This window comes from Dryobates pubescens, chromosome 11 (assembly GCF_014839835.1).
Source record: "Dryobates pubescens isolate bDryPub1 chromosome 11, bDryPub1.pri, whole genome shotgun sequence".
Lineage (NCBI taxonomy): Eukaryota > Metazoa > Chordata > Aves > Piciformes > Picidae > Dryobates > Dryobates pubescens.
The window spans coordinates 13,874,244-13,898,084 of record NC_071622.1 but is presented as its reverse complement, the minus strand read 5'-3'; the positions used below and the strand labels follow the sequence as shown (position 1 = coordinate 13,898,084).

The following is a 23,841-nucleotide window of genomic DNA, read 5'->3' as shown; positions in this document are numbered from 1 at the left end:
ATTTGCAGCAAAAATTAATTTCCTCAAATTAAATACACTGCTGGATGCACTTTCCAGTGCATCACTGGTGCCTGTGCAGGGCTCCCTGCAGATCTCTCTGCTTCTGTGTCAGAAAACTAAACTATTTTTGATGGCATATAGAGATAAAATACTTCAAGCACTTCTCCAAGTATCTCTGTCAGTCTTTCCCACATCAGTTTGATCTTTCTGTTTTATTTAGTGATTAAAGAGGCTGCCATTCTGAAGAAGCACAACCTCTTTGAAGATAACTTGAATTTGCCCTGTGAAAGCGTGTCCAGCTTAACAGACCTGAAGACTCCTTCAGGATCAGCCCAGACCACTCCTGCAAAGAAGCCTTCCATTGCTCGGGCTGAGGCATCAGACACTGAGACACAAAGTGATGAAACTCTTGTCGTGACAGAAAAGATTTCCTGGGAGAAGGATGCTGATGATAGGAAGTCACCAGACAAAGAGGCAGTCAATTCTGTTCATGTGGCAAGCAAAAGGGAAGAAGTGCTGGTTACAGACATGGCTCAAAACCAAGAGTCCCTTTCATCTACCTTCACAAAACAAGAAACTGCAGAGGAAAGAAGTGCTGTGGAGAATGAAGATGTGGGGAAAGCAGAGTGTGTAGTGAACACTGAGGAGGAGCTTAAGACACAACAGGAAGCTGTGGAGGTAAAAGTTGGTCCTGAGACTGAAACAGCAGTGAGAGATTTTGGAGCTAGACCTAAAAAAGAACTTGAGGTAGATGAAAGAGCAGTGGAGGAAAAGGTAACTTCTGAGAGTCAGGTGGCAGTAGCTGCTGGGTTTTGCAGTGGCACTGAAAAAGACAGCAAAGCACAGGAAGAAGGTGCTGAAATAAAGCTCATTTCCCCATGTGATAATGCAGCAGAAGCAGAGATTTTAGGGAATGCTGAGAAGAAAATCGAGGGAGAAAAAGAAATTATGGAAGAATCACATCTGAGTGAAAATGCAGCAGGAAGGTTTGAAGAGGATAGTAAAAAAGCAAGCAATGACCAAGGAGCGAGTACTGAGACAAGGGTAACTTCCCAGGATGAAAAGACTGGGAAAGGAGGGTTTGATGATAAACCTGGAAAAGAAAGCAAGTCAGAAGAAAAGAGCTGTAAACCCCTTGATGATGTGAACGAGATAAGGAGTTTGCTGATGGTAGCGGTTGAGATACCAGCAGATACTCCAACTGAGAACATAAAGGAGACTTGTGAAGGTGAGATGTTAAAGTTGCAGGATCACAGTAAAGGGAACAAGGAGATGAACAAAATGGCTGTGGCAGAAATTCAAGTGAGCCAGACAATGGTGGATAAAGATGCAGCAGAATGTGCGAAGTTCAAGGAGGACCAACTATCTTCATCTTGTTTGGGGACAGATGGTATGAACATAGTGAATGTGTCCAAGGGGCCCTGCTATACTGGCCAAGCAGAATGGCTGGTGGAAGGCTCAACTATGCCTCAGGGGACACAGGCAGAGGGGGAGATGAAGCAAAGCATCTGGTACACGGGTGTGGGAAGCTGTGAAAGCAACCAACTGCAGCCAGAGGAACACGCTGAAAATGTGTCTGAAGGCAAAAGATTAGATGAGGAGGAAGCAGGAACAGGGAATGGCCAGGCTGTCCTGGTGGAGGTAGGGACTGAGAGCTTGCTTCATAACCCTGATGACAATGCAAGCACAGCACAAGTGCCCATTCTGGATATGGAAAACCCAAGCACAGGACTGATGGATGTGCTGGTTTCTGTGGTGCCAGAGCAGGGCGAGGTTAGCTCCAGAGACATCATAAAAGAAACACAGGCTGGTGAGGGTGAAGGGAAGCCAGAAGATGACTCAGCCTCACTCACAGAAATAACAAGTACAGAAGTAAAAGGTATTTTCACAGAAGAGAACAGAGAAGATAGTCATGTACAACAAAACTCTGAAGAATAAGAAGCATTCATCAGCCCAGCCCTGCATGATTTCTTTATCCCAGTAATCCATGTTTAATCGTGAATACTTAATTGGGTTGGGGCTAGAGGAAATGGGCTTTGTGGTGGTGTTACCAGCTCTTGCAGTTTCAGCATGGATCCCTTCCCCATGGAGAAAGGTTTCTCCTTGGTTAAAGCCCTCACTGTTCAAAAGCAGGTTATTGCTGGGGAATCTCATCATTCACCTAAAATTTGCCACCTTTTACATGTCTAGAAAAAGCCTGAGAGCGTGACCACTGAACACTTGAAAAGCAGCTCATCCCCAGCTAGAAAGTGACTTGAACAGCTTAAGTGTTCTTAGGTTCTGGAGCAGGGGAATAGCTCCTGGGTTTTAAATGGATGGATTTGACAAGCACTGCCATGATTCTTAGGTGGCTGGTACATACATTGCTATCCCAGGGTGCTTTTAGTATGTGCATGCAGTCTATGGGAAATCAACACAACTTGCAGTAGTTAAACAGAAACAAATAGTTAAGTTAGTAGGTTGCTCATACACCACACTCTATCCCAACTCTGCAAACTGATGACTTAATTATTTTAATGTTTTGATGGCGATTAAAGTCAAGCAAGTATCCTGGTGGTTATTCTTTTCTCTTATTGCTATATTTAAAATGGAGAAAAAATATGGGAGCAGGTTTCTCAGTCCCACTCTGCACTTCTGGGTGATTTAACCTTCCAGTGCACTTTACAGCTATTTTATTTTGTTTTATTTTATGGAAGGGAGAGACGAGAATGTTTACAATAACTGTCAACCATTAGGCAGCATCTTTCTGTTTTCCTTCCCCCCATCAAATAGATTCATGAGGGCTATCTAACAGAGTATTGAGAGTCCTGCCATTCCCATTCCCATGACTGAGAGAGCCCTGCCATTTCCATGACTGAGTTGCCCAGCTCCAGAGGCCTTGTTTGGTGTGGAAATTACATAAAAACTGCAATTATTGTGAAATATCATCATAATTGCATATAATTCCTAATACAAATGTTAACAAGCAAAAAGCAGCCAAAGGTTACTCACAGATGCTTAGATTTTGAGGGCAGGATCACATTTCAAAAGCAGTTACTAACAAGAGAGCTATTGCTTTCAGAGCTGGCATATTATCACCTGTATCCAGCCATGATCTATGCCCAGGGTTGCTTAGATACATTATTTGCATGCACAATTTACAGACTGTGCCCAGGAAAACTTGGAAATGAAACCAAATATTTTAATAAATTGGGCTTTAGAGCTCAAGACCTCACTTCAAATACTGGTTTAAGGCACCTTAAAAATCTGACCTGGTGTTTCAGACTGTTTCTGAATAAATATAATACAGGGCAGCAAAGGTTAATACAGTAAAGACTGCAAGATTTACAACCAAAGAGACATGGGAAGAAATAACAAAGTCCTGAGAGCATAATGCTTGTTGGCATTTAACTTCAACAAACTATGCAAAGCCTATTATTTAATGCTATCAAAACATGCTATAATACTAACAGAGAATTGACACTAGTGGCACAGGCAAATATTACTGCATGAGTAAAGAACGTTGTTGAGTAACTAGCCCAAGTGCAATGTCACTGCTGTACGAGAAATGCAACTCCCTATTTATTCCAGAAGCTCTGTTGTGGTACAGAAACATTAAGGTCACAGATGTTTTCCTTGCAAAAGTACTTTGTACTCCTTTCCTCCTAATATTTTGTGCAAAACCAGCAATTTGTCAACACACAAACCGCTGTCAGCCAATTTCTTTTACAAGTCATTAGTTAGTCCACTGTCAGCTCCTTTGTTTTTACACATCATTAGCTATTTCTAATTGGTACTGAGCATCAAGGGACTTCAAATTTATAACCTGTGCTTTACAGTTAAGTAGCCACAGTCTCTTTTAGCCATGCTTAAATTAGGGGACGTGACGGTTTTTTAATAGAGTGTTTTGTACAAAAGAGGACCAGCAAGACAGTGACTCTGTGAAAAAGGCTGCCACCTCCTACAGAGGCTCTTTCCTGTGGCTAATGTGAATTGGATATATCTGTTCAGAAAATACGCACCAGGAACATTCCCATCAGTGTCATTTTTGAGCTATTTCTGTGGCAGGCTTAGGTCTGGGTAATATATTCCTGTAATATCAAAGAACCGAGCTGTTAAATACAGATGCTTGGCATACTTGTTTTTCACAAGCAGGATGGGAAAGAAAGGGAAAGATTTAACCTGTACATCACCTTCTTCTGCAATTTAAATTGAAGGCTGATGTTTCACTTTTGTGGACGTTTTCTGTATGCTTGCAAAACCATGAGAGAAAATTATTTTTCTTGTCTTTAACCAGACGTGGGGAGAGGTGACAGCAATTTAGAGGTCAGCAATCTGCCAGCTTATGTTGGACTGCTGATCAAATATTACAATAATCCACCCATTCAGTATTTTTTCTTGCTCTCTTAGATTTTCCTGCACTTACCTGGAATGAATTATTTTGCCTGTAAACAAGGAACAGTAATAAATCACCTTTCAGTGCCTGGAGGGTTGAGGTTTAGGAGCCTTAAGGGAAGCAGGCTAGGGGCTGTTTCCACTGTTTTATTTCATGGGGTTGCCAGTTTTAAAGGACAGGATATGAAACACATTGTATCTTGCTTAGAACCTTGTAAAAACGCTTGTCACGGAAATAAAGTCAGCTCTTCCCTTCCATCATTGGCAGGCTGGTTTTGTGTCTGTGTGTGATCATTTCATTGGGGTTTTGTATATTGAAAAAAGGCACTTGGGGAGTGAGTTAAGGAGAAGCTTGCCCAGCGCTTTCCCTGATTGAGGGCTGCCTTTCACCCAGTGTGCACACACATATACACACAAAGCAGAGAGACTGATTTTAACAATGTGACACCAGTTTTGAGGTTAGGCAGCGTCTGACAAAGCCAGCACATCTCCCCCAAATTCCCCACATATTATAAACAATTTATCAACAATTTAAGTACAACATCCCAATACCCAATTGGTTTACAGCTTCTTTGTCTTCAAGTAAAACAACATTATCTACAAAAATCATAGCACATGCTTTGACAGGGGTGGTCTTGCAGTTATGGAGCTTCTTGTAGGTAAGAGGGGTGTGTGGGTTAGTATTATGATATATATATTAGCAGAACCAGGAAAGTGATTGTCCCCCTGTACTCAGCACTGGTGAAGCCACACATTGAGTACTGGGTTCAGTTATAGGCCCTACAAGGACATTGAAGTGCTGGAGCAGATCCAAAGAAAGGCAATAAAGCTGGCAAAGGGTCTGGAGAACAAGTGCGGGGGGGGTGGAGGGGGTGGCATCTGAGGAAACAGGTTGTTTGATCTGGAGGAGGCTGAGGGGAGACCTGTCTCTACAACCCCCTGAAAGGGGGTTGGTCTCTTCCCCAAGGACCAAATGACATGCCTCAAATTGCACCAGGGGAGGCTTGGGTTTGACATCAGAAGAACCTTCTTCCATTAAAGGGCCCTCACACACTGTACCAGGCTCCCCAGGAAGGTGATTGAATCCCCACCCTCGGAGGGGTTTTGAAAGACCAGGGATGTGGTGCTGAGGGATATGGTTTAGTAACTTAGTAGAGTTACATAATGGTTAGACTCGATGATCTTAAAGGTTTTTTCCAACCAAAGCAATTCTGTGATTCTATGATCTAGTCCCCAGCAAGACACACGTTGTTCATACAACGTGAACAGCTTTATACCATAGAGCCCCTGGCCAGTAATTCTCTTCGGCAGACCATGTAGTATGTTTAACTTCAAGAGCGTTGCTATAACCTAGGCATTCACTCAGTTTTCTATGCACAGCAGCCCTGGGGCTCGCCTGGCACCCGGAGCAAACCCCTGCAGGGGCGGGGCGCGGCGGGCCGGGGCCGCTCGCCTCAGGACACGCAGCGCTCAGCCCCGCGGTGGATGCCGGGAGCCGTAGTCCGACGCCGCCGCCCTTCCTTTTGTCCACGTCTCCCTCTCTCTCCCGGCGGGCTGCTGCCCTCACATGATCCGCCTGCTGTCACGTGACTCCCCGGAGCCCCTTCCCTTTTTCCGATTGGCCGGACGGCGCGGCGCGTGTCTGGGCGGGGGACAGCCGGTACCCGGAAGCGGCGCGGCGCGGCCAGGCGGTTTCCTTGACTACGCCACAGGAAAGCCGAGGGGCCGGCCCCTGCTTCCGCCTGCGCGTCGGCGTTGGGAGAGCCGCGGCCGCCGTGCAGTGAGGGGCGGGCAGCGACAGAGATGGGCCGGGGCCGGGCCTGGGCCTAGCGGCAGCGGGCAGGCGGCCGCGGCCATGAGCGGAGCTGCGGGCTGCCAGGAGGGCGGCGGCGAGCCAGGGCCCCGCTGGAGGAGGCCGTGGAAGCTCCTGGCCCTTGGCCTGCTCTCCGCCTCCTCCGTGCTGGCGGCTGCCCCGGGCGCCGGGGCCATGAGCAAGGAAGAGAAGCGCCAGTTGGGGTGAGTGGTGGGCCGGGCCGGGAGGGAAAGGGGGAAGTGAAACGGCGGCGGCGCCGGGTCGTCCTCGGAGCCGCCGGAGTCGTGTGCGGCCGGCAGGGCCTGTGCTGTGTGACCGCCATGGCTTTGCGGTGCACCGGTGTGCCCTCGTCCTGCTGGGGCAGGGGATCTGTGCGGCCCGCTGCTGTTGGGTTGGGCTTGACGGGTACGGGTGCGCCCCTTGGCCACCTGAGCTCCTGTCCGTCCCTTTTCCCCCCCTCACCGAAGACTCTAGGAGATGCAGGGCATCGGTCTCTCATCACTGTTTGAGATGTGTGTGCTAGAACTGGGACGGGATTTCGGGTCTGGTTGCCCCTCATGTGGAGTCAACCCCTTGTGCCATATGCTTGGGAGATGCAGTCTTGAAGAGTGAAGCCAGTGGTTGCGTGTAATTATGTATAAAAGTGATCAAAGGTAAATCTGTATTCGTAGTCAGTTGGTTTAATTATGGCTGTGCCTCTGGAACATGTGACTGTTTGGGAGTCATAAAAAAGGTAAATGTTTACATGTGTTTGTGCCTAGTTCCTGTATGTAAGGTAATCTGCTTTCATCCTCTATGTACGTACATATGAGAAGCTGCTTCTCTTGTGGTGTAGTTTCTAGTTGGAGAACAAACATTGCAGGCAGTGTGGCAGGGGATTGCACTCTATGGAGTAGAGGGTTTTTTTAGACAAGTAAGTAAACAAGCATATCATAATCTTGGTATATTACTGAGACAGTTTCATCATTGTCTTCTTCCCGTCTACTGGTCAGCTGCACAAAATAATGATACAAAAAGTCTGCTGGAGTAACACTCTGGATACCCTAAGAGTTATTAATCATTAGATATAAGTTGATATTTACCTCTGGTGTTTACAGTTACTGGGGTTCTCCATCTTGCCCTCTCAGGGTACTTTTTGTGCCTAATGTTTTGCACGTTTTCTCCATGTGACTGCAGAAAGAGTATACATTTCATTCACCAATTGGGTTTTAAAGCTTTATGGTCATAATTTGCACTCACTTTATCATCAGATGGCCCCATGTCTTGCCATGCTTCCTTTTTGGGGGCACCAAGCTGGGTCATTTCTGAATACCAGGTAATGTAAGTATTTATTTAATGGCAAGGTCATGTCAGTCACAGAAATTCTTCAGAAAATGAATGTAAATTGGCTGTAAAGAAATTAAAGTTTTAGGCAGCTCTCAGTGTGGTACATTGCTGAGCATTGTCATTGGCCAAACCCTAGGGTTTTACCTGCTGCAGCCAGGCTATGAAGTCCCTGACAAAAGCATCACACTGTGCTTTTGATGACTTAATGCATTTGATGAGTTAAAATTGCTTCTTAAAACTTCCAAGTCATTGAACTAAATCAGATATTTTGTCTATAATTGCAGCATTCTTCTCTCTTAATCACAGTATAACTAAGGTTGGGAGTCTTATCAGCAGAGATTGTGATGTTGATGTAGCTGAGAAGTTAGTGTGCTCTTCTGCCTTGCAGGGCTCCTCTGTAAAGCAGGAAGGCTTGGAGGTAGTGCTGCCTCTCAAAAAGCCCAGTTATTATTTAGATAGTGGCATTTCTCACCTTGACTGCTTTTCAAACACATAAAATAAATGTGTCTACAAGGCTTTTCTTTAGTATTTGTGTGCCAAGACTTTGAATGGAAGGAAGAGGTGTACCTCATGACTTATGGTCCTTTTCTGAATCACAGAGAGGAATTTATACTGTGTCAGTTGGTTTTACTATTGGTGATTACAAGCAGAACATAATTCTAGTTGCCTTTTTTTTGCTGAGCATCTCTTTTTGTGTCCCATCTCTAGCTTTAATGTGTTGGTGACATCAGAGCAGTTTTAGGGAGAAACACAGGAGGTTAAAAGAGATCCCCAAATCCATAATTTCATATTAGTAATAGTCATTCTGCAGTGAATGCAAGTAGCCAAATTAGGAACAATTATGATGCTGAATTTCACTGACTTGAGTAGAGAATACCTGCTACTGATACTCAGATATTAAAGTGTAACACACCCTGCTGTTCTAAGATGGTGTGTTTAAAGGCCATTATGAGGCAGACCACTAATGCTTGCCCTTTTTATCTCTTTTAGAAACCAAGTGCTTGAAATGTTTGACCATGCATATAGCAATTATATGGTAAGTAGAATACTTGTTTAATTGTTTTAGAGTTCTTATTGCTGGCCTGCAAGAGAAAACAACCAACAGTATGTGACTTTCCAGAGGAACAGCAGGGAGGTAGGGACAAAAACAAGGCTAAAATAAGTAAGGACACCTGCATAGCCTGTAAGAAGACATTAACAAATGTTACTTTCAGGAGGAGCAGTTTCAGGAGGGTTATAAAAGCTAGGAATTACTAGCAATAACTTTTATTAATCTCTGCCTGATATTTCTCAAACCAGTTTATCTCACATGAAGATGCAAGCAGTGCTGTTCTTTGACAAAGTATTTAGGCTGAAATTCCAGACTCCTAACAATACTAGGAAAAGGTAGCTGAAGAAAGCTGCCTAGTCAGTAGGTTCTGGAGAATACAAACCGCTCTTACTTCTTGGTAAAAATGGAGTACTGTATTTCTTCTGGGGCATGTTAGATGGAGTTGAGTGGCTTTGTGAGCATAAAGGGGATCTGGGGCCATACCTACACATTACAGCCTCTTCTGAGTATGTGACTGTCATATGACAGGGAGCCACACTCACTATGGTCTGTTTTAATATGACTCATGATTTTCTGTGCAGGTATCTTCATGTTCTGGCTGTGTGAACCATTCTGCACTCTAATCAATCTTGAAACACATTAGCTTAGTTCAGGTTTGTTTAAGAATAGAGAATTAGTGTGGGCTGACTTTCCTCAAGTAATAATTACTTTCAGATTTATACTAAAAAGCAATACACTGCTGGGGAGAAACTGTAAATGTGAAGAAAAAACATCTAAAGAACACATCCTTGCTGACTTTGTTAACAGTCTGTGCACATGCTCTGTGGCTGTTGCAGAAACCCCTCTTTTTTCAGTTGTCCCAGTTCCTGCAGGACAAACTGCTGTCCCTTGACAGTATCTTGCCACATGGCCCAGTTTCTCTTTTATGGTTTAACACTTTAATATGTAGGATTAAAAGTTTCTAAGAATGAGTAGAAAGCCAAGCCAAGAGTATTCTCAAAGTGGGTGTAGTTTTTCTTTTACTCTTAACTCTTGCTTTTGGCACCTTAGCACTTTAACAACCATCAGGCTTTTTGGTTGCCTGGGACCTGCTTCCATGGGGGGGAAAAACCTTGGCCTGCATTTCCCATGGCATTCTGAGGTAAAAACTGTTAAATATTTGGCAAAACTGGATAAAATGTAATACACCAGTGGAAAGGCTTCTGCTGTTCCTTGTGTGATAAGCTGCAAACTGGTACGTTTTCTTCTGAAGCAAGAAAACGCTGGATGAAAGAGAAGAATGACTTTAGTGATCCTGGAAACTTGGAAGCCAAAAGGATATTTACTTGCCACGTATCCTGGAGCACTGAACAAACAGAGAAATATGACTTGTTTGCTCGAAGCTGAAGAAAAGATTAGGGTATCAGGCTTGATTCTGACAGAGAAGGAGGTATTTTTGCAGCTGCTTTTGAAACAGGCAGCTGAAAAGCTGTGCTTTTCTGTTTCTATTAATATACGTTACAGGCTTGTGAATTTAGAAGACTGAAAACTCATCTTTGCATGCAAGGGGCGAAACTCTTGCCACTGAGATCACAGAATACTAGGGGCTGGAAGGGACCTCTGGAGATCATCCAGTCATCTTGTCTTTTCTTTTTTTTTTTCATTCACTTGTTAACAGAAGCTTTAAGAAAAAGCTGCTGTTTTCTTTCAGTCTTTGAACAACGTTTGTTCTAATCACGTCTTTTTTCTTCTTGACTGTCAGAAGGAGTATGTGGAACTGTCAGTCACTTGAGGCCAGTAGGTGGTTCTTGGTATACAGCACTAGTAGAAGTGTATCTTCTTTCATTCTTCAAGTACTGTGCTACCCTGAATTTACAGTCCTGACACGAGGCAGTGTCATCTTTTGGGTCAGAACGTGCAGAAATTGCAGAGGATCCGTTGAGCTCTGTTTGTGTAATAATTTTCCTGAAACCTGTCATATTTGTGCTGTGTTTTCGTATTTACTGGATCCTGCTACCTTCCTTTGAGGTCACTTGAAGGGAGAGAAGTTGCAAGTTGGAAATCACTTGACCTAGAAGCTTTTCTTGCTGTAGACAGACAACAAGTGAACTTTTCTTTTTCAACTTGCTTCTAGTTCCAGATGATTTTGTAGGACTAAAAGTCCCTTTCCTGTAGCATTTTTATCACATTTTTTCTCCTGGACTTAAATGAAAGAGTTGAGTTTTGACACTGGTTTTGTCCTGTGTTTCTTTAATCTGTTTTTCTGAACACTTTGCACAAATACTCACATCTGAGGATTTGTGAGAAATACTGAGAAACCTCTGAGCTGTATTAAAATGATCTAAATTCTGGCTTTTGTAATTGAACTTGGGGAGAACGGAGTCGTGCAAAGACCGAAACGGTTGGGAGGGTGGTAGAGAGGGAAGCAAACCATCAGTTTCAAAAGAGGTTGATGTAAGAGCTGTTTATTTACAGAAGGTTGTTCCTTCTTTTCCTCTCTGTTTCATGTTTGAATATAGATTATTTTTGTACCTTATATTTGGAAAGGCTTTGAGTGTGTTTGCTTGCTCTTTCAGTGCAGTAACTGAACTTTTTATCCTGCCACATGTTCTGTGCTAAAAGTAAGATTGGGGAGCACAGCACAGCAGCTAGTTTCCTAAGGAAATCAGAACAGAGAAGCTGCATCCCAAATCACTTGTGTTGGGCTTCTAATGGAGATGCAATTCATAACAGAATAGAATTGTTTAGGTTGGAAAAGACCTAAGATCATTGAGCCCAAACAGTGACCAGCACTGGCAGGTCATCACTAAACCATGTCCCTCAGCACCGCATCTACGTGGCTTTTCAGTCCCTCCACTGACTGGGACTCCACCACTGCCCTGGGCAGCCTTTTCCAGGTTTGACAACCCTTTTGAGGAAGAAATTGTTCCTCATGTCCAACCTAAACCTCCTCAGAACTTGGCACACCTTGAGGCTGTTTCCTCTTGTCCTGTCACTTCTGTCTGGGGAGAAAAGGCTGACCCTCACCTGTCTTCAGGTCCCAACTTTCAGGGAGCTGAAGAGAGCCAGAAGGTCCCCCTCAGCCTCCTGTTTTCAAAGCTAGGTGACCCTGGGTCCTTCAGCCACTTCTCACAAGACTTGTGCTCCAGACTCTTCATGAGCTTTATTACCATTCTCTGGACCTGCTCCAGCCACTCAATGTCCATCTTGAAGTGAGGGTCCCAAAACTGAACATACCACTCTTTGGGCCCAGCCATCAGCAAGTTTTTACCCAGTATTTCTGTGGCTGCTGAATTTTTTTCAGTGAACCTCTCCTATTGCACAATGATTAATTTCCATTTGGAGTTTCTTTCATGTGATGTCCCCCTGTGTGAGTAGTGTAAGCCTACAGAGCTTGTGTTGACTTGGGAAGGAATAGGAACAGGCCCCTTATTCACTGTGTTTGACTTAGGCAGTGGTGCCATTCCTGTTGTTTCTGCCCGACTGACAAGAAATAATAACACAGTGCAGCTCTGCAGAGTGCTTTTTCTAGAAACAGGGGAAGTAACCATTGCTTTTCCAGAAGATCTAGCAATGTCTCTCTTTAAAATCAAATCCTCTATTTGGAAAAGGCTCAGTCTTGGAATGCATTTTTGATGAATGTTATCTTTTGTTAGGCCTTGTGTAGTAATTTGCTCATTTATTATTTTACCTTGTAAGTTTTTATCTGCTACTGATTGTGACCCTAAGTCACTTGTCTTCATTTAGAAATGTTTCCAGAGTTACCTCACAGTTTAATTCTCAATGTTTTTCCATAAAATGCCAGCCATGATGAAGCCTGCATAAGCTTTCAAACTTGTCTCTGAGATGATAACTTCTGCCCAAAAAACATCATAAGAAGTATCATATACACCTGGGTGCAGAAAATGCATAATTAACTAATCACAGAATGTTGGAAGTTTGAAGGGACCTCCAGAGATCATTGAGCCCAACCCTCCTGCCAAAGCAGAATCACCTAGGGTGTCCTCACAGGAATGCATCCAGGCAGGTTTTGAAAGTCTTCAGAGAAGGAGACTCTACAACCAATCTGGGCAGCCTGCTCCAGTGTTCTTGTCACTCTCACTGTAACGACATTTATCCTCATGTTGAGGTGAAGTCATCTGTGTTCAAGCTTGTATCCATTGTTGCTTGTCTTATTACTGCACACCACCAAAAAGAGATTGGCCCCATCCGCCTGACACCCACCCCTCAGATCTTTATAGACATTGATCCCATTTCTGTCTTCTCAAGACTAAACAGCCCCAGGTCTCCCAGTCTCTCTTCACAGGGGAGATGCTCAAGTGCCCTAATCATCCTCATGGCTCTCTGCTGGAGAGAGTCCAACGGATCCCTGTCTCTCTTGGACTGGAGAGCCCAAAACTGGACACAATACTCCAGGTGTGGTCTCACCAGGGCAGAGAAGAACCTCCCTAGACCTGCTGGACACACTTTTCTTGATGCACCCTAGGGTACCATTGGCCCTCTTGGCCACAAGGGCACATTGCTGACCCATGGACAAGATGATTTCCAGAGGTGCCATCTCATCTCAAATACTCTGTGACTGTAATTTGGCTTCCTTTGATCAGCCTCTGAAGAGCTGCTGAAGTGGCTGTGCCAGTTTTAACTTGTTTCCTGCTTTGTTTCCCAACAGGAGCATGCATATCCAGCTGATGAACTCATGCCTTTAACGTGTCGTGGACGAGTACGGGGTCAGGAACCGAGTCGAGGGGATGTGGACGACGCCTTGGGAAAGTTAGTGTTTGAAATGGTTGCTGTGCCATGGAAGCATCTAGGAATGACAGCACAGTCTGCAGCCCATAAAACTTGTTTGCTCAGTTGACATGAAAAACTTCCTTTTATTATTTCCTCTTGCCATGCTAACTGATGTGAAATTGTATGTTAATCAGGAAAAGAAATGACCGGGCAGTGAGAGCCAAAGAAAGTCTTCCAAATGTGAGCTGACATTTATGGTGTCTGCAAATTTGTCTGCTCAGTAGAGGTTAGAAGGGTTAAATATCAGCTGAACAGAACAGTAAACAGTTCTCTTTTATGCTGGCCTTAGAAGTGATATTGAAAATGGATTTATTTTTTTTTAATAGCAGGAAGCTCTCTGAAAACACAGTTAGTCAAATGATTATCATGTGTGTGATAGCCTGAGTACAAAACATGCTTTCAGGCAGGGAAACCCTTCACATTTTTCTTTTAGGATAGCTTATAATACAAAGTACTGATGCTTTGGCCAGCAAAATGTAGATTTAAAGACTGCCTTTCTCCATGCAAAGTTGAATTGCTCTGAGTCTGTCTTTAAGCGATTCATTTGTTGTCTGTGTGTACAGCTAATAGAGCAAATACTTAATAACAAAGAGATGATAGCTTTTTCTTTATTGGTATCACTGCTTAATGTCTCTAAACAGAACAGTGTTAATCAAAGCTGCAGGCTTGTCTTAAATATTCCTTCTAATTCACTCTCTGATGCCAAGCCTGTTTTGCTCATTTATTTTCTTTGTCCTGTATGAAAGCTCCATAGTCTAGAATTCCTCTGTAAGCCTGCTGCCTTGGAGGTGTTGGGAGCTATGACTGATGAGAAAGAAGTGTCAAGCAAATGTATTTTTAATCCTGGTCATGCACTCTTCTTAATGACCTTCTTTTTGCATAGTGACATTGAGTAAAAATACTTGTCACCCCCTTAGCTGCACTGAATAGTGTAAGTATTTAGTACTTTCTGTATAGAATCATTTTGGTTGGAAAAAACCTTGTAAGATCATCAAGCCCAACCATTCTCTAACGCTGCAAGTGCTGGTGCCGAACCATGCCCTTCAGCACCACATCTCTGCATCTTTTAAACACTTCCAGGGATGGGGATTCAGCCACCTCCCTGGGGAGCCTGTTCCAGTGTTTGAGAACCCTTTCAGTGAAGAACTTTCTTCTAGTATCTAACCTGAACCTCCCCTGGCACAACTTGAGACTGTTTGCTCTTGTCCTATTGCTTGTTACTTGAGAGAAGTAACCCACACCCACCTGGCTCCAACCTCCTTTCAGGGAGTTGTAGAGAGCAATGAAGTCTCCCCTTAGCCTTCAGGAGGTGCGGCTGTGGGAGCGTTGTGTTGTTCAGCCTGAGAAAGAGAAGGCTCCAGGAGGTCTTCTCGTGTCCTTTCAGTGTTTGAAGGGTCCAATCAGAAAGCTGAGGGCAGACTTTCTAGCAGGGCCTGTTGTGACAGGACAGGAATTTTTTGACAGTGAGGGTGGTGAGGTGCTGTCCCAGGTTGTCCCAGGGAGATGGTAGATGCCCCTTCCCTGGAACCATTCCAGGTGAGGTTGTTTGGGGCTCTGAGTAGCCCACTGTAGTTGTGGATGTCCTTGCTGACTGCAGGGGGGTTGGACCAGATGACCTTCAAAGGTCACTTCTAACCTCAAGCATTCTGTGGATCTGTATGGAACTGTGGATCTGATTTGATGTTTCCTTTCTATGGAATAAGTAGTTTTTTAAGCCTGCCACTTGCTAGTGCTGGGTGGCATCAAGTGAAACTTGCTGAGACAAACAGCAAAGAGGAGATTCTCATCTGCTTTCTTCATTTCATGTGTCATTTAAAAATCTTTGTATAGTGACAGGCTGTTCACTTATTCCTAGCCCAGGAGCTGCTATGTACCTTCAGGCCTCCATTACTGCCTCTTTCTTGTTCCATTGTATTCCATGGAGAAGTTTCTTAACACCCTAAGCCCATTTTCTTTAGTCTTTCACCACTGATTTTAACACTGAGCTTGACTGCAACCAGTTCCAGCTTTTTCTGAGGTAGGTAGTTGGAACAGTTTCTGGGAGAAGAAATTTAGCTTGGGATGATTTTTGATCTTCCTGGGTCTTTTTATTACAACTTAAGTCAACATCCTTTTCTTTGTTTGTTTTTTTAAGAAAGATAAAAATAGTTTGGCAAAAGGCTTTGAACCATTCTGCTGAGTTTCTGAGTATTTGATTGGAAACTAGAATAAATCTGCTTCCAAGAAGTCTGAAGGCTTTGCAGTAAATAGAACTATCTTTATAATCACAGCTTGTTTGAGACAGCTCCTACTCCGGTCACTAATGAAGGGAAGAAGCTGCACAGGGTATTTCAAACACCTTGTGTACAACTAATTTTTTAACAGCAAGTGGTCTGTGAGAATTCAGCTGCTGTTAAAGTTTATTAGATTTCTGCACATCCAAGTCTATAGTACATGTATTTAAAATTTTGTTTCACAGGTTCTCCCTGACCTTGATTGACACCTTGGACACTCTTGTGGTAAGTTTTATCTATTGATAAACTTCGATAAACCAAAAAAGATTGGCTTCTGATGCTCTGATTTGTTTTTAGATCTCTATGTTTTTAAATAGTATGTCAAAATTAGTAGTTTGTCTTCACCTGGTACCTGTTTGAAGTGGCCTTTGCTGGTAAGACCTTCCAGATGTTGCAGTGGTGGTGTCTGGAGTTTGTTGCAAAAGAAAACTAGAGCAGTTCTTTTGCATTTCATTGATGCTTTTTTAACTTGCTTTTCTTTGGGCTTTAGCTTAAAGAAACACATGAAGTTCCTTCCCATGTACCCTAAAGCTTTATGCTGTAGGTGAACATCTCTTAACTACTGAATTACTTAAGTTTTGAAATTGTATGTGCATGTTTCATGGTTGAATTTGCTTGCACTTAAATATGCTTTAAAAACCAAAAAAACCCTGAAACCTTGGTTATATTTGCTAGGAAATGTTGCCCAACTTACTATGTTCCACCTCTTATTAAGAGATTCCAGTCTGTACCAGATACCCAAATGGATTATTGTGGTTGATATATTTTTTTTTGCTCTTAGAGCAGGATTAACACTTGTGGAATTTAAAGGCACTTAAGATAATGAATTGGATGAGTCCAATTCCTAAAGACTCCTTAAGACTAAAATAAATGTAAAATAAAAGCTTGGAACCCCTCTGCTGTGAGGACAGGCTGAGAGAGTTGGGTTTTTTTGGTCTGGAGAAGAGAAGGCTCCAGGGAGATCTTCTTGAGGCCTTTCAGTACTTTAAAGGGGACTTTTGAACAGGGCCTGTTGTGACAGGACACAGGTGACGGTTTTAAACTCAAAGCACGAGATTTAGACTAGAGAGAAGGACAAAGATTTTGAAAGTGAGGGTCGTGGTAGACTAGAGAGAAGGAAGTTTTTGACAGTGAGGGTTGCCCAGAGAGGTGATAGCTGTCCCATTCATGGAACTATTCCAGGTCACACTGTTTGTGGCTCTGAGCAGCCACTTGGTAGTTGTCCCTGCTGACTGCAGAGGGATTGGACCTTTAAAGGTCCATTCTAACCTAAACCGCTCTATGAAATGCCTGGGCTGTTCTTCAGGCACAAAAGAAAAACTGCTGGGAGGAGAAAGGGTACTAGAACAATTCACCAAACTTAAGGATGTGGCTCCTTAGCTCATGGGTAGGAGTTTCTGTGAAATATGGGAGGCTTTGGAACAATCCAGTCGTCGCCCACTCTACCAGCACAGCCTGCAGCCTGCTGAGTCCTGCTTCACTACAGTCATGGCATGTGAGCAGGAGAAGGGAAAAACAAATAAGTCCTTGGGTGGTAATTTAGGTACATTCTCAGTGACTTTGTGTACAGCTTTGATTCTCTTTCATGTGTCTCATGAGAAAAGCATTCATACTAATGTCTGCTTGCACAGTGTCAGAGGGCATCCCTGCAGGACCACAACATCTATTCTATGTATTCTATGTATATCAATCCAAGGCATGTTAAATACTTTGCCTTCTTTAATTCATTGCACTTGTTCTTCTGCACCTGAGTGTGGCTGCTGAAACTTCAGCACCTGGTTATATTTGCATTGCAGGTGTTGAATAAAACCAAAGAGTTTGAAGAGGCTGTAAGGAAAGTAATAAAGGATGTGAATTTAGACAATGACATAGTTGTATCTGTCTTTGAAACCAACATAAGAGTCCTTGGGTGAGTAATCTTTATCTTTTCTAAACTCTTTAAAATGTGTTTATTTTGTTTTGTGTGTTTTTTTAATGGAACTGCCCTTAAGTCACAACTTTCTGTGCTCCTTCATTTGCAACAGTTGTGCCTGTGTCGGGGCAGCTTGACACCTGCCCTAAGCAAGGCTGTCAGATGCAGTGGTCCTGAGTCAAGCTGGCCCCCATCTCACTGCTGCAGGTGTAGCTGTTGGGATTAAAAGAAATTGTTCCTGCTGGGGTAGCAGTGGTTTTTTGTAATGGAAACAGGCTTATAAATTACACTGTTCAATACTTGATTTCAGGGATAGAACATATCCGTACTTAGTGTAGTAGATTATTTCAGGTTGGATGGAACTCTGGAGGTCTCTAGTCCAATGTGCTGCTCAGCACAGAAGCAGAGCAGGTTAGTTGAAAGCTACTATTGAGTATCTCTGAAGAGGAAAGGCTGAGAGACCTGGGGCTGTTTAGCCTAGAGGAGAGCAACCTGAGAGGAGATCTGATGAATGCTAGCCAAGAGCTAAATGGTGGGGGGCAAGAGGATGGGGCCAGACTCTTCTCAGTGGTGTCCAGTGACAGGACCTGGGGCAGTGGGCACAAACTGGAGTCCAGGAGGTTCCACCTAAATATGTAAGGAAAAACTACTTTGCTGTGAGTTCTGGAGCCCTGGAGCAGGCTGCCCAGAGAGGTTGTGGAGTCGTCTTCTCTGCAGAAATTCCAAGCTCACTTGGACATTGTGATCCTGGACAACTTGCTGGAGGAGTTGGACTGGGTGATCTCCAGAGATCCCTTCCAACTCCCACTGTGCTAGAATTCTGTTGTTATATGCAGTTTTAGCGGTGCTGGTGGCTGTTCTCTATTAACTCTACGAATCAATGAATCCTCTGCAGTTTAGGATGTAGTCCTAAACAAGAATTGCTTCCAAAATACTGGCAGCAAACCTTGAATGTAACTGGGAGTTGTGTATGCTTAGCATTCCTGTAAATTAGGGCCATGGGAATACAGCACAGTTATATCTATAGACATCTAAATAGTGGAATTATTATGTTGCTGTTGAGATAAATACACCTTTTGAGATTTGGATATTTTTTTCTTGTATTTAGAGGTCTCCTAGGTGGGCACTCAGTGGCAATTATGCTGAAAGAAAAAGGTGACTACATGCAGTGGTACAACGGTGAACTTCTGCACATGGCAAAGGAACTGGGCTACAAACTTTTACCTGCTTTTAACACCACTAGTGGTCTCCCTTATCCAAGAGTAAGTCCTCTGGTTTCTGCAATTCAGAGTTACTTCTGTAAGCAGTTTTTGTTGTTTTGGTTTTATCTCTGTTTCTAAAATAATTTCTGTGTTTAATAAATGTACAGAAAATCAAAAGCTGAAGAAATAGTGGTTTAGGCTCCCTGAATCCCTACATTTCCAGCTCTGGAATCTCTAATATGCATTGTTGTGGATAAATAGTAACAGCAGTAACCTTGGCTGAGCTTGGTCTTCTGATTTCTTGCTCCCTGCTACTTAAAGGCAGCACCAAGTAGCTGAAGAGAGTAATTTTTGGTTTGGTACAGATCTCTCACTAAGACAGTGAAAGAACAAACCACAGACACTTGCTTGTGAATTTATCAGAAATTAATCTTCATAGTCTACATCCATACTTTAAAGAGGGCAAAAGTTGCTGTCATCTAAAATCATTCACTTGATGTAAAAAACTTTCATCATTTTAAATGACAGAACTGTGCTTCTGGTGCATATCTTCCATTGAGTTTGTGAGATGGGGCTTTGATTGGAAACATTTCCATCAGTTAAAGGTTGAGGCTTAGTGAATCAGCATTTTCCCCGTGAAAATGTCTCATTCAAAACGTTCAGGGTTTGGCAGTCCTCTGCTAAGAGGCCCCTCTCCAGAATGCAGAGTTGTGCCTGCCACAAAAGCAGGACCATTTACCAAGTGTTCTCTGGAGCCAGGAATAGCAAGATACTCGCCAAGCTGTTCTGAGTTCATGGTTTGCTGGTATATAAATTGTTAGAATTAGTGGGGTTTTTTTTATCCATCTCTCCAGTGAACCAGGCAGCAGGTACTTGGGCCAGTCCTTGTTTTGGAGGGTTGAGTATTCTGGGTAGTTAGGGAGAACTTTATGTGCATGTTTGAGTTGACAGCAAGTGGTAAAGCAGAGCAAAACAGAAGGGGGATGTGTGATCTTTTTCTTTTGTTCCCCTTGCCTTTAGAAAAGAGCATAGATTACAGAGTTGCTCTACAAATCTATCACAGGAGTGTAAATAGTAAAAGTAAAGATGATAATCTCTGCCTTTTTTTCCCCTCACCTCCTTCTAGGTTAACTTAAAATTTGGGGTAAGACATCCAGAAGCACGAACAGGAACAGAAACTGATACCTGTACAGCTTGTGCAGGTACCTTGATCCTTGAGTTTGCAGCTTTAAGCCGATTCACAGGAACATCTATATTTGAGGTTTGCTTTCCATGATACCTTGGGGGTTTTTTGGTTTGCTGTTCATTAGTGTTGTGTTACATCTGTGATTTTGAAAAACCAATTTTGGCTTCATGAAAGGGGTGCATCCCTTAGTTGTTAACACACAAAAGGTTTGTGTGTGTGTGCCTTCAGATTGGTTGTGTTTATGGCCTTTTTCTCTAAGAATTCATTTGATTATTTTATGTCTAAAGGTCAAAACCACAGAAATTACTTCTGCTATAGTGTAACTACTTTTAAACAAAATAAACAACATAATTACACTGAAGCATAGCTGAAGGGTAATGGTTGCATAATTTTTGGGTAGTGGGATCAGGACTAATAAGAAGAAAAGTCGGTTAGAGCACCTCCCCTATGGGGACAGCCTGTAGGAGTTGGGACTGTTTAGCCTGGAGAAGAGAAGGTTCTGCACAGACCTTGGAACAGCCTTCCAGTAACTGAAGGGGGCCTACAAGAATTCTAGGGAGGGACTTTTTACAAGGGCTTGTTGTGACAGGACAAGGGGAATGGATTGAAGCTGAAAGAGGGCAGATTTAGACTGGAGGTTAGAAAGAAATTCTTTACAGTGAAGGTGGTGAGACACTGGAGCAGGTTGCCCAGGGAGGTGGTGGTCAGCCCCTCTATGGAGGTGTTCAAAGCCATGTTGGATGAGGTCAGCCACTTCCCTGGGCAGCCTCTTCAGGGCTTGACAACCGTTTCAGTGAAGTTTCTTCTAATGTCCAACCTAAATTTTCCTTGTTTCAATGTCAGGCTGTTTCCTCTCATTCTAGCAATTGCTGCTTGAGAAAAGAGACTGAGCCCCAGCTGGCTCTAACCTCCTTCTGGGGAGTTGTAGAGAGCAAGAAGGTCTCCCCTCACCCTCCTTTGGTCCAGGCTAAACAACACCACTTCCCTCATCCGCTCTTCACAAGATTTGGACGTGCTCCAGCACCTCAGTGCCCTCCTTATAGTGATGGCCCCCAACCTGAGCCCAGTACTGAAGGTGTGGCCTCACTGGCGCTGAGTACAGGGGGACAATCCCTGCCCTCTTTGTAGCACTGAATTTTATAATAGATTGGAAACAATTTCTGATTTCCTAGCAACCTGATTTGAAGAGACAGAAGAAGTAGTGTTTGGTATCATTGTTTCTCTGGTCTCCTGTGATGAATGTTTGTTGTTGTTGCAGGAATATGCTCGGAAAGCACTGGATTTTATCTGGGAGAAGCGGCAGCGCAGCAGCAACTTAGTGGGTGTCACCATTAACATTCACACTGGAGACTGGGTCCGCAAAGGTGGGTGGCGTTCTGGCTTAGACTTTAGGCAAGAAAAAGATCTTGAGACACTGTCCCCAGCACACTTCCCTACCTTACTGAAAACTATTAATGGGATAGGCAAGTGGAGTAGCCTAATTTCAGTGCTGGAGAAACCCATTAGACCAGGCTTTGCTCTGGAAGGGTGTACTGGTAGAGATACTCGTGTTATTTGTGTCCTCTGATTCACTTTAATACTGAGGAGAATGCCTTGGGGTAAATTCTGAAACATTCCTCTGTAAATAAAGGAAAAAAATCTAAATGGGTCTGTGGTTGTTTGTGGCAGCCAGTGGAAATATTTTCACATGAGGAAAGTGAAACAACTGACTTCAATGCGTGTCTGTTTGTGTTAGGATGTGGAAAGCCTTTAGCATAGACACCCAGTATTGTGCCTCTGCATCTATCTATGCCTTAATGAAAAAGCCTTTGAAATCAAAATGAAACCAAGGAAAAATATCCTTGTAGCTACCACCTTTGGTTTTCATTCTCTGCTGTTTTCTAGATAGTGGAGTTGGAGCAGGGATAGATTCCTATTATGAATATTTATTAAAAGCCTATGTCTTGCTGGGAGATGACAGCTTCCTGGAAAGATTTAACACGGTAAGTTAACACCTTGCTCAGGTTTGTGCCTTCTGCCAGGCAAATTTAAGACTAATTGCATTGTCAGTCAGCTGTTCGTCTGAGAAGCCTGTGAAGAAGGCATCTTCGGCAGAATTTCTGCCACTTCTGGTGTGTCTAGTGCCAGCTCTTGCTTCAAGGTTTTGCTAATCTTGGGTGAATTGTCACCTAAGCAACTATTTTAACACCATCCAGTGAAAATTAGAATCTTCTGGGCTTTTTTCCATGTCTGCAGTACAGGAGAAGCTGTATTTCAAGATCAGCTTGGAGAGTGTAATATACAGATGTTTCTGTAAGACGGTGTACAAGCCATGGACAATTTCCTTCTGTCCTGGAGGAACAAAAAAGATCTGAAAATCAAAGTCTGAATCTTGCACTGCAGATCCTGAGGCCCACTGCACATCTAAGCACACTTATAAGCTAAAAAACCCTGCCACACTTAGATTACTAAATCCACAAGGTTGCTGAGAAGCTTTGTCAGCATCTTTGTTCTTTCATAAAAGCATTTTTTCTTTTGAAAATAGCCATGTCCAGCAGCAACATTTTATATTATAAACTGATTTTGTATAGTACCATTAGATCATAAGCAGTACTAAAATTGGAATAATTCAGTAGCTTAAGGCCTGTTGCAACATTTGAAGTGTAATTATGATTTCATACTCCTAACCTGCAGCCACCGTTACTGTATTTTGCCTCAATTATGTCTGTTAACTGATTCCTATCTGTTTGGCTCACGTGCTTGTGACTGTGCCTCAGAAAACAAGAGAGGCAACTCCTGTCTTGGGCTGTATAGAATTGGAAGTTAGTAAGCTGACAAGTGAGCTAGTGGGTTTGAAATATGCTCTGAGCAACCAAATTGAGCTGCTTGGGTTGTTTGTGTTGTTTTTTAATATACCTTCTTTCCCATTTCTCCTCCTCAGATGCATATGCTTTCGAATTCTCCTGTTCAGAAAAAGCTGTTTCAGCTTTAGCTAGCATGTGCTTCAAGATTCAGCCAAAACAAATGTGCCTTAACTGTGATAGTAACTTGTTAATCACATGGCTGCTGAATATACTACTGTGTGTGTAGTACTTGGGGAAAAATGATGTATATCCTGTGTGTAATGCTGTGGAGCTCTTCAATATTGAGTGCTTCTTAGTTTGTAAAAGTAGAAACTACTCTGCACTGCTAGAGGTAATAATGATTGGGAGTGTAGTGCTGCTTCTACTGAAATAAAATGCCTGCTGCTGGGCCATCTACAGCATTTAGGGATAAAGCATCTAGTCTGGTGATCTCTCTCTGTTTGGGAATACCAACTCATGTGTTTTCTGCTCTTTGTCAGCACTATGATGCCATAATGAGATACATCAGCCAACCACCTCTTCTTCTTGATGTTCACATTCATAAACCCATGCTAAATGCTAGGACCTGGATGGATTCTTTGCTAGCTTTCTTCCCTGGATTGCAGGTAAGGTTTAAACCCTGTGCGCAGATGATCTTAATAACAAGTAAATAATGAAACAGGCAGGGATCTGCTGGAAGAAATCCAATGAAGAGCTGTGAGCATGACTAAAGGGCTTGAACATCTCTCATATCAACAGAGACTGAGATTCCTGGGGCTGTTTAGTCTGGAGAAGAGAAGGCTGAGAGGGGATCCTTATCAGTGTCTAAATATCAGAGGGGTGGGTGTCAAAATGAAGGTGCCAGGCTCTTTTCAGTGGTGCCCAGTGATAAGACAAGGAACAACAGGTACAACAGGAAGTTCCACCTCAACATGAGGAGAAACTTCTTTGCTGTTAGGGTGCTGGAGCCCTGGAGCAGGCTGCCCAGAGAGGTGGTGGAATCTCTTTCTTTGGAGACTTTCAAAACTCACCTGGATACATTCCTGTGTGTCCTGCCCTAGGTGAGCCTGCTTTGGCAGGGGGCTTGGACTTGATCTCTAGAGGTGCCTGCC

General features: G+C 43.3%; 2 protein-coding genes across 3 annotated transcripts in view; both read left to right on the top strand.

The window, feature by feature from the left end:
- Nucleotides 1-3,294, top strand: part of NIBAN1 (niban apoptosis regulator 1) — a 68,640-nt gene extending 65,346 nt beyond the window's left edge. Inside the window, exon 14 of the mRNA XM_054165419.1 lies at nucleotides 221-3,294. Within this exon, the coding sequence (XP_054021394.1) occupies nucleotides 221-1,938 (1,718 nt within the window). The 3' untranslated portion in view covers nucleotides 1,939-3,294. The remainder of the gene's footprint in view (nucleotides 1-220) is intronic.
- Nucleotides 3,295-6,035: 2,741 nt separating this feature from the next.
- EDEM3 (ER degradation enhancing alpha-mannosidase like protein 3) overlaps nucleotides 6,036-23,841 on the top strand; it is a 33,956-nt gene continuing 16,150 nt past the window's right edge. For both annotated transcript variants that reach the window (XM_054165014.1, XM_054165013.1), the window contains exons 1-10: nucleotides 6,036-6,390; nucleotides 8,504-8,549; nucleotides 13,213-13,313; nucleotides 15,793-15,832; nucleotides 17,404-17,516; nucleotides 18,628-18,781; nucleotides 19,848-19,982; nucleotides 21,166-21,271; nucleotides 21,792-21,889; nucleotides 23,230-23,355. In XM_054165014.1, coding sequence (XP_054020989.1) covers nucleotides 6,230-6,390; nucleotides 8,504-8,549; nucleotides 13,213-13,313; nucleotides 15,793-15,832; nucleotides 17,404-17,516; nucleotides 18,628-18,781; nucleotides 19,848-19,982; nucleotides 21,166-21,271; nucleotides 21,792-21,889; nucleotides 23,230-23,355 — 1,080 coding nt within the window. In that variant the 5' untranslated portion in view covers nucleotides 6,036-6,229. The remainder of the gene's footprint in view (nucleotides 6,391-8,503; nucleotides 8,550-13,212; nucleotides 13,314-15,792; nucleotides 15,833-17,403; nucleotides 17,517-18,627; nucleotides 18,782-19,847; nucleotides 19,983-21,165; nucleotides 21,272-21,791; nucleotides 21,890-23,229; nucleotides 23,356-23,841) is intronic.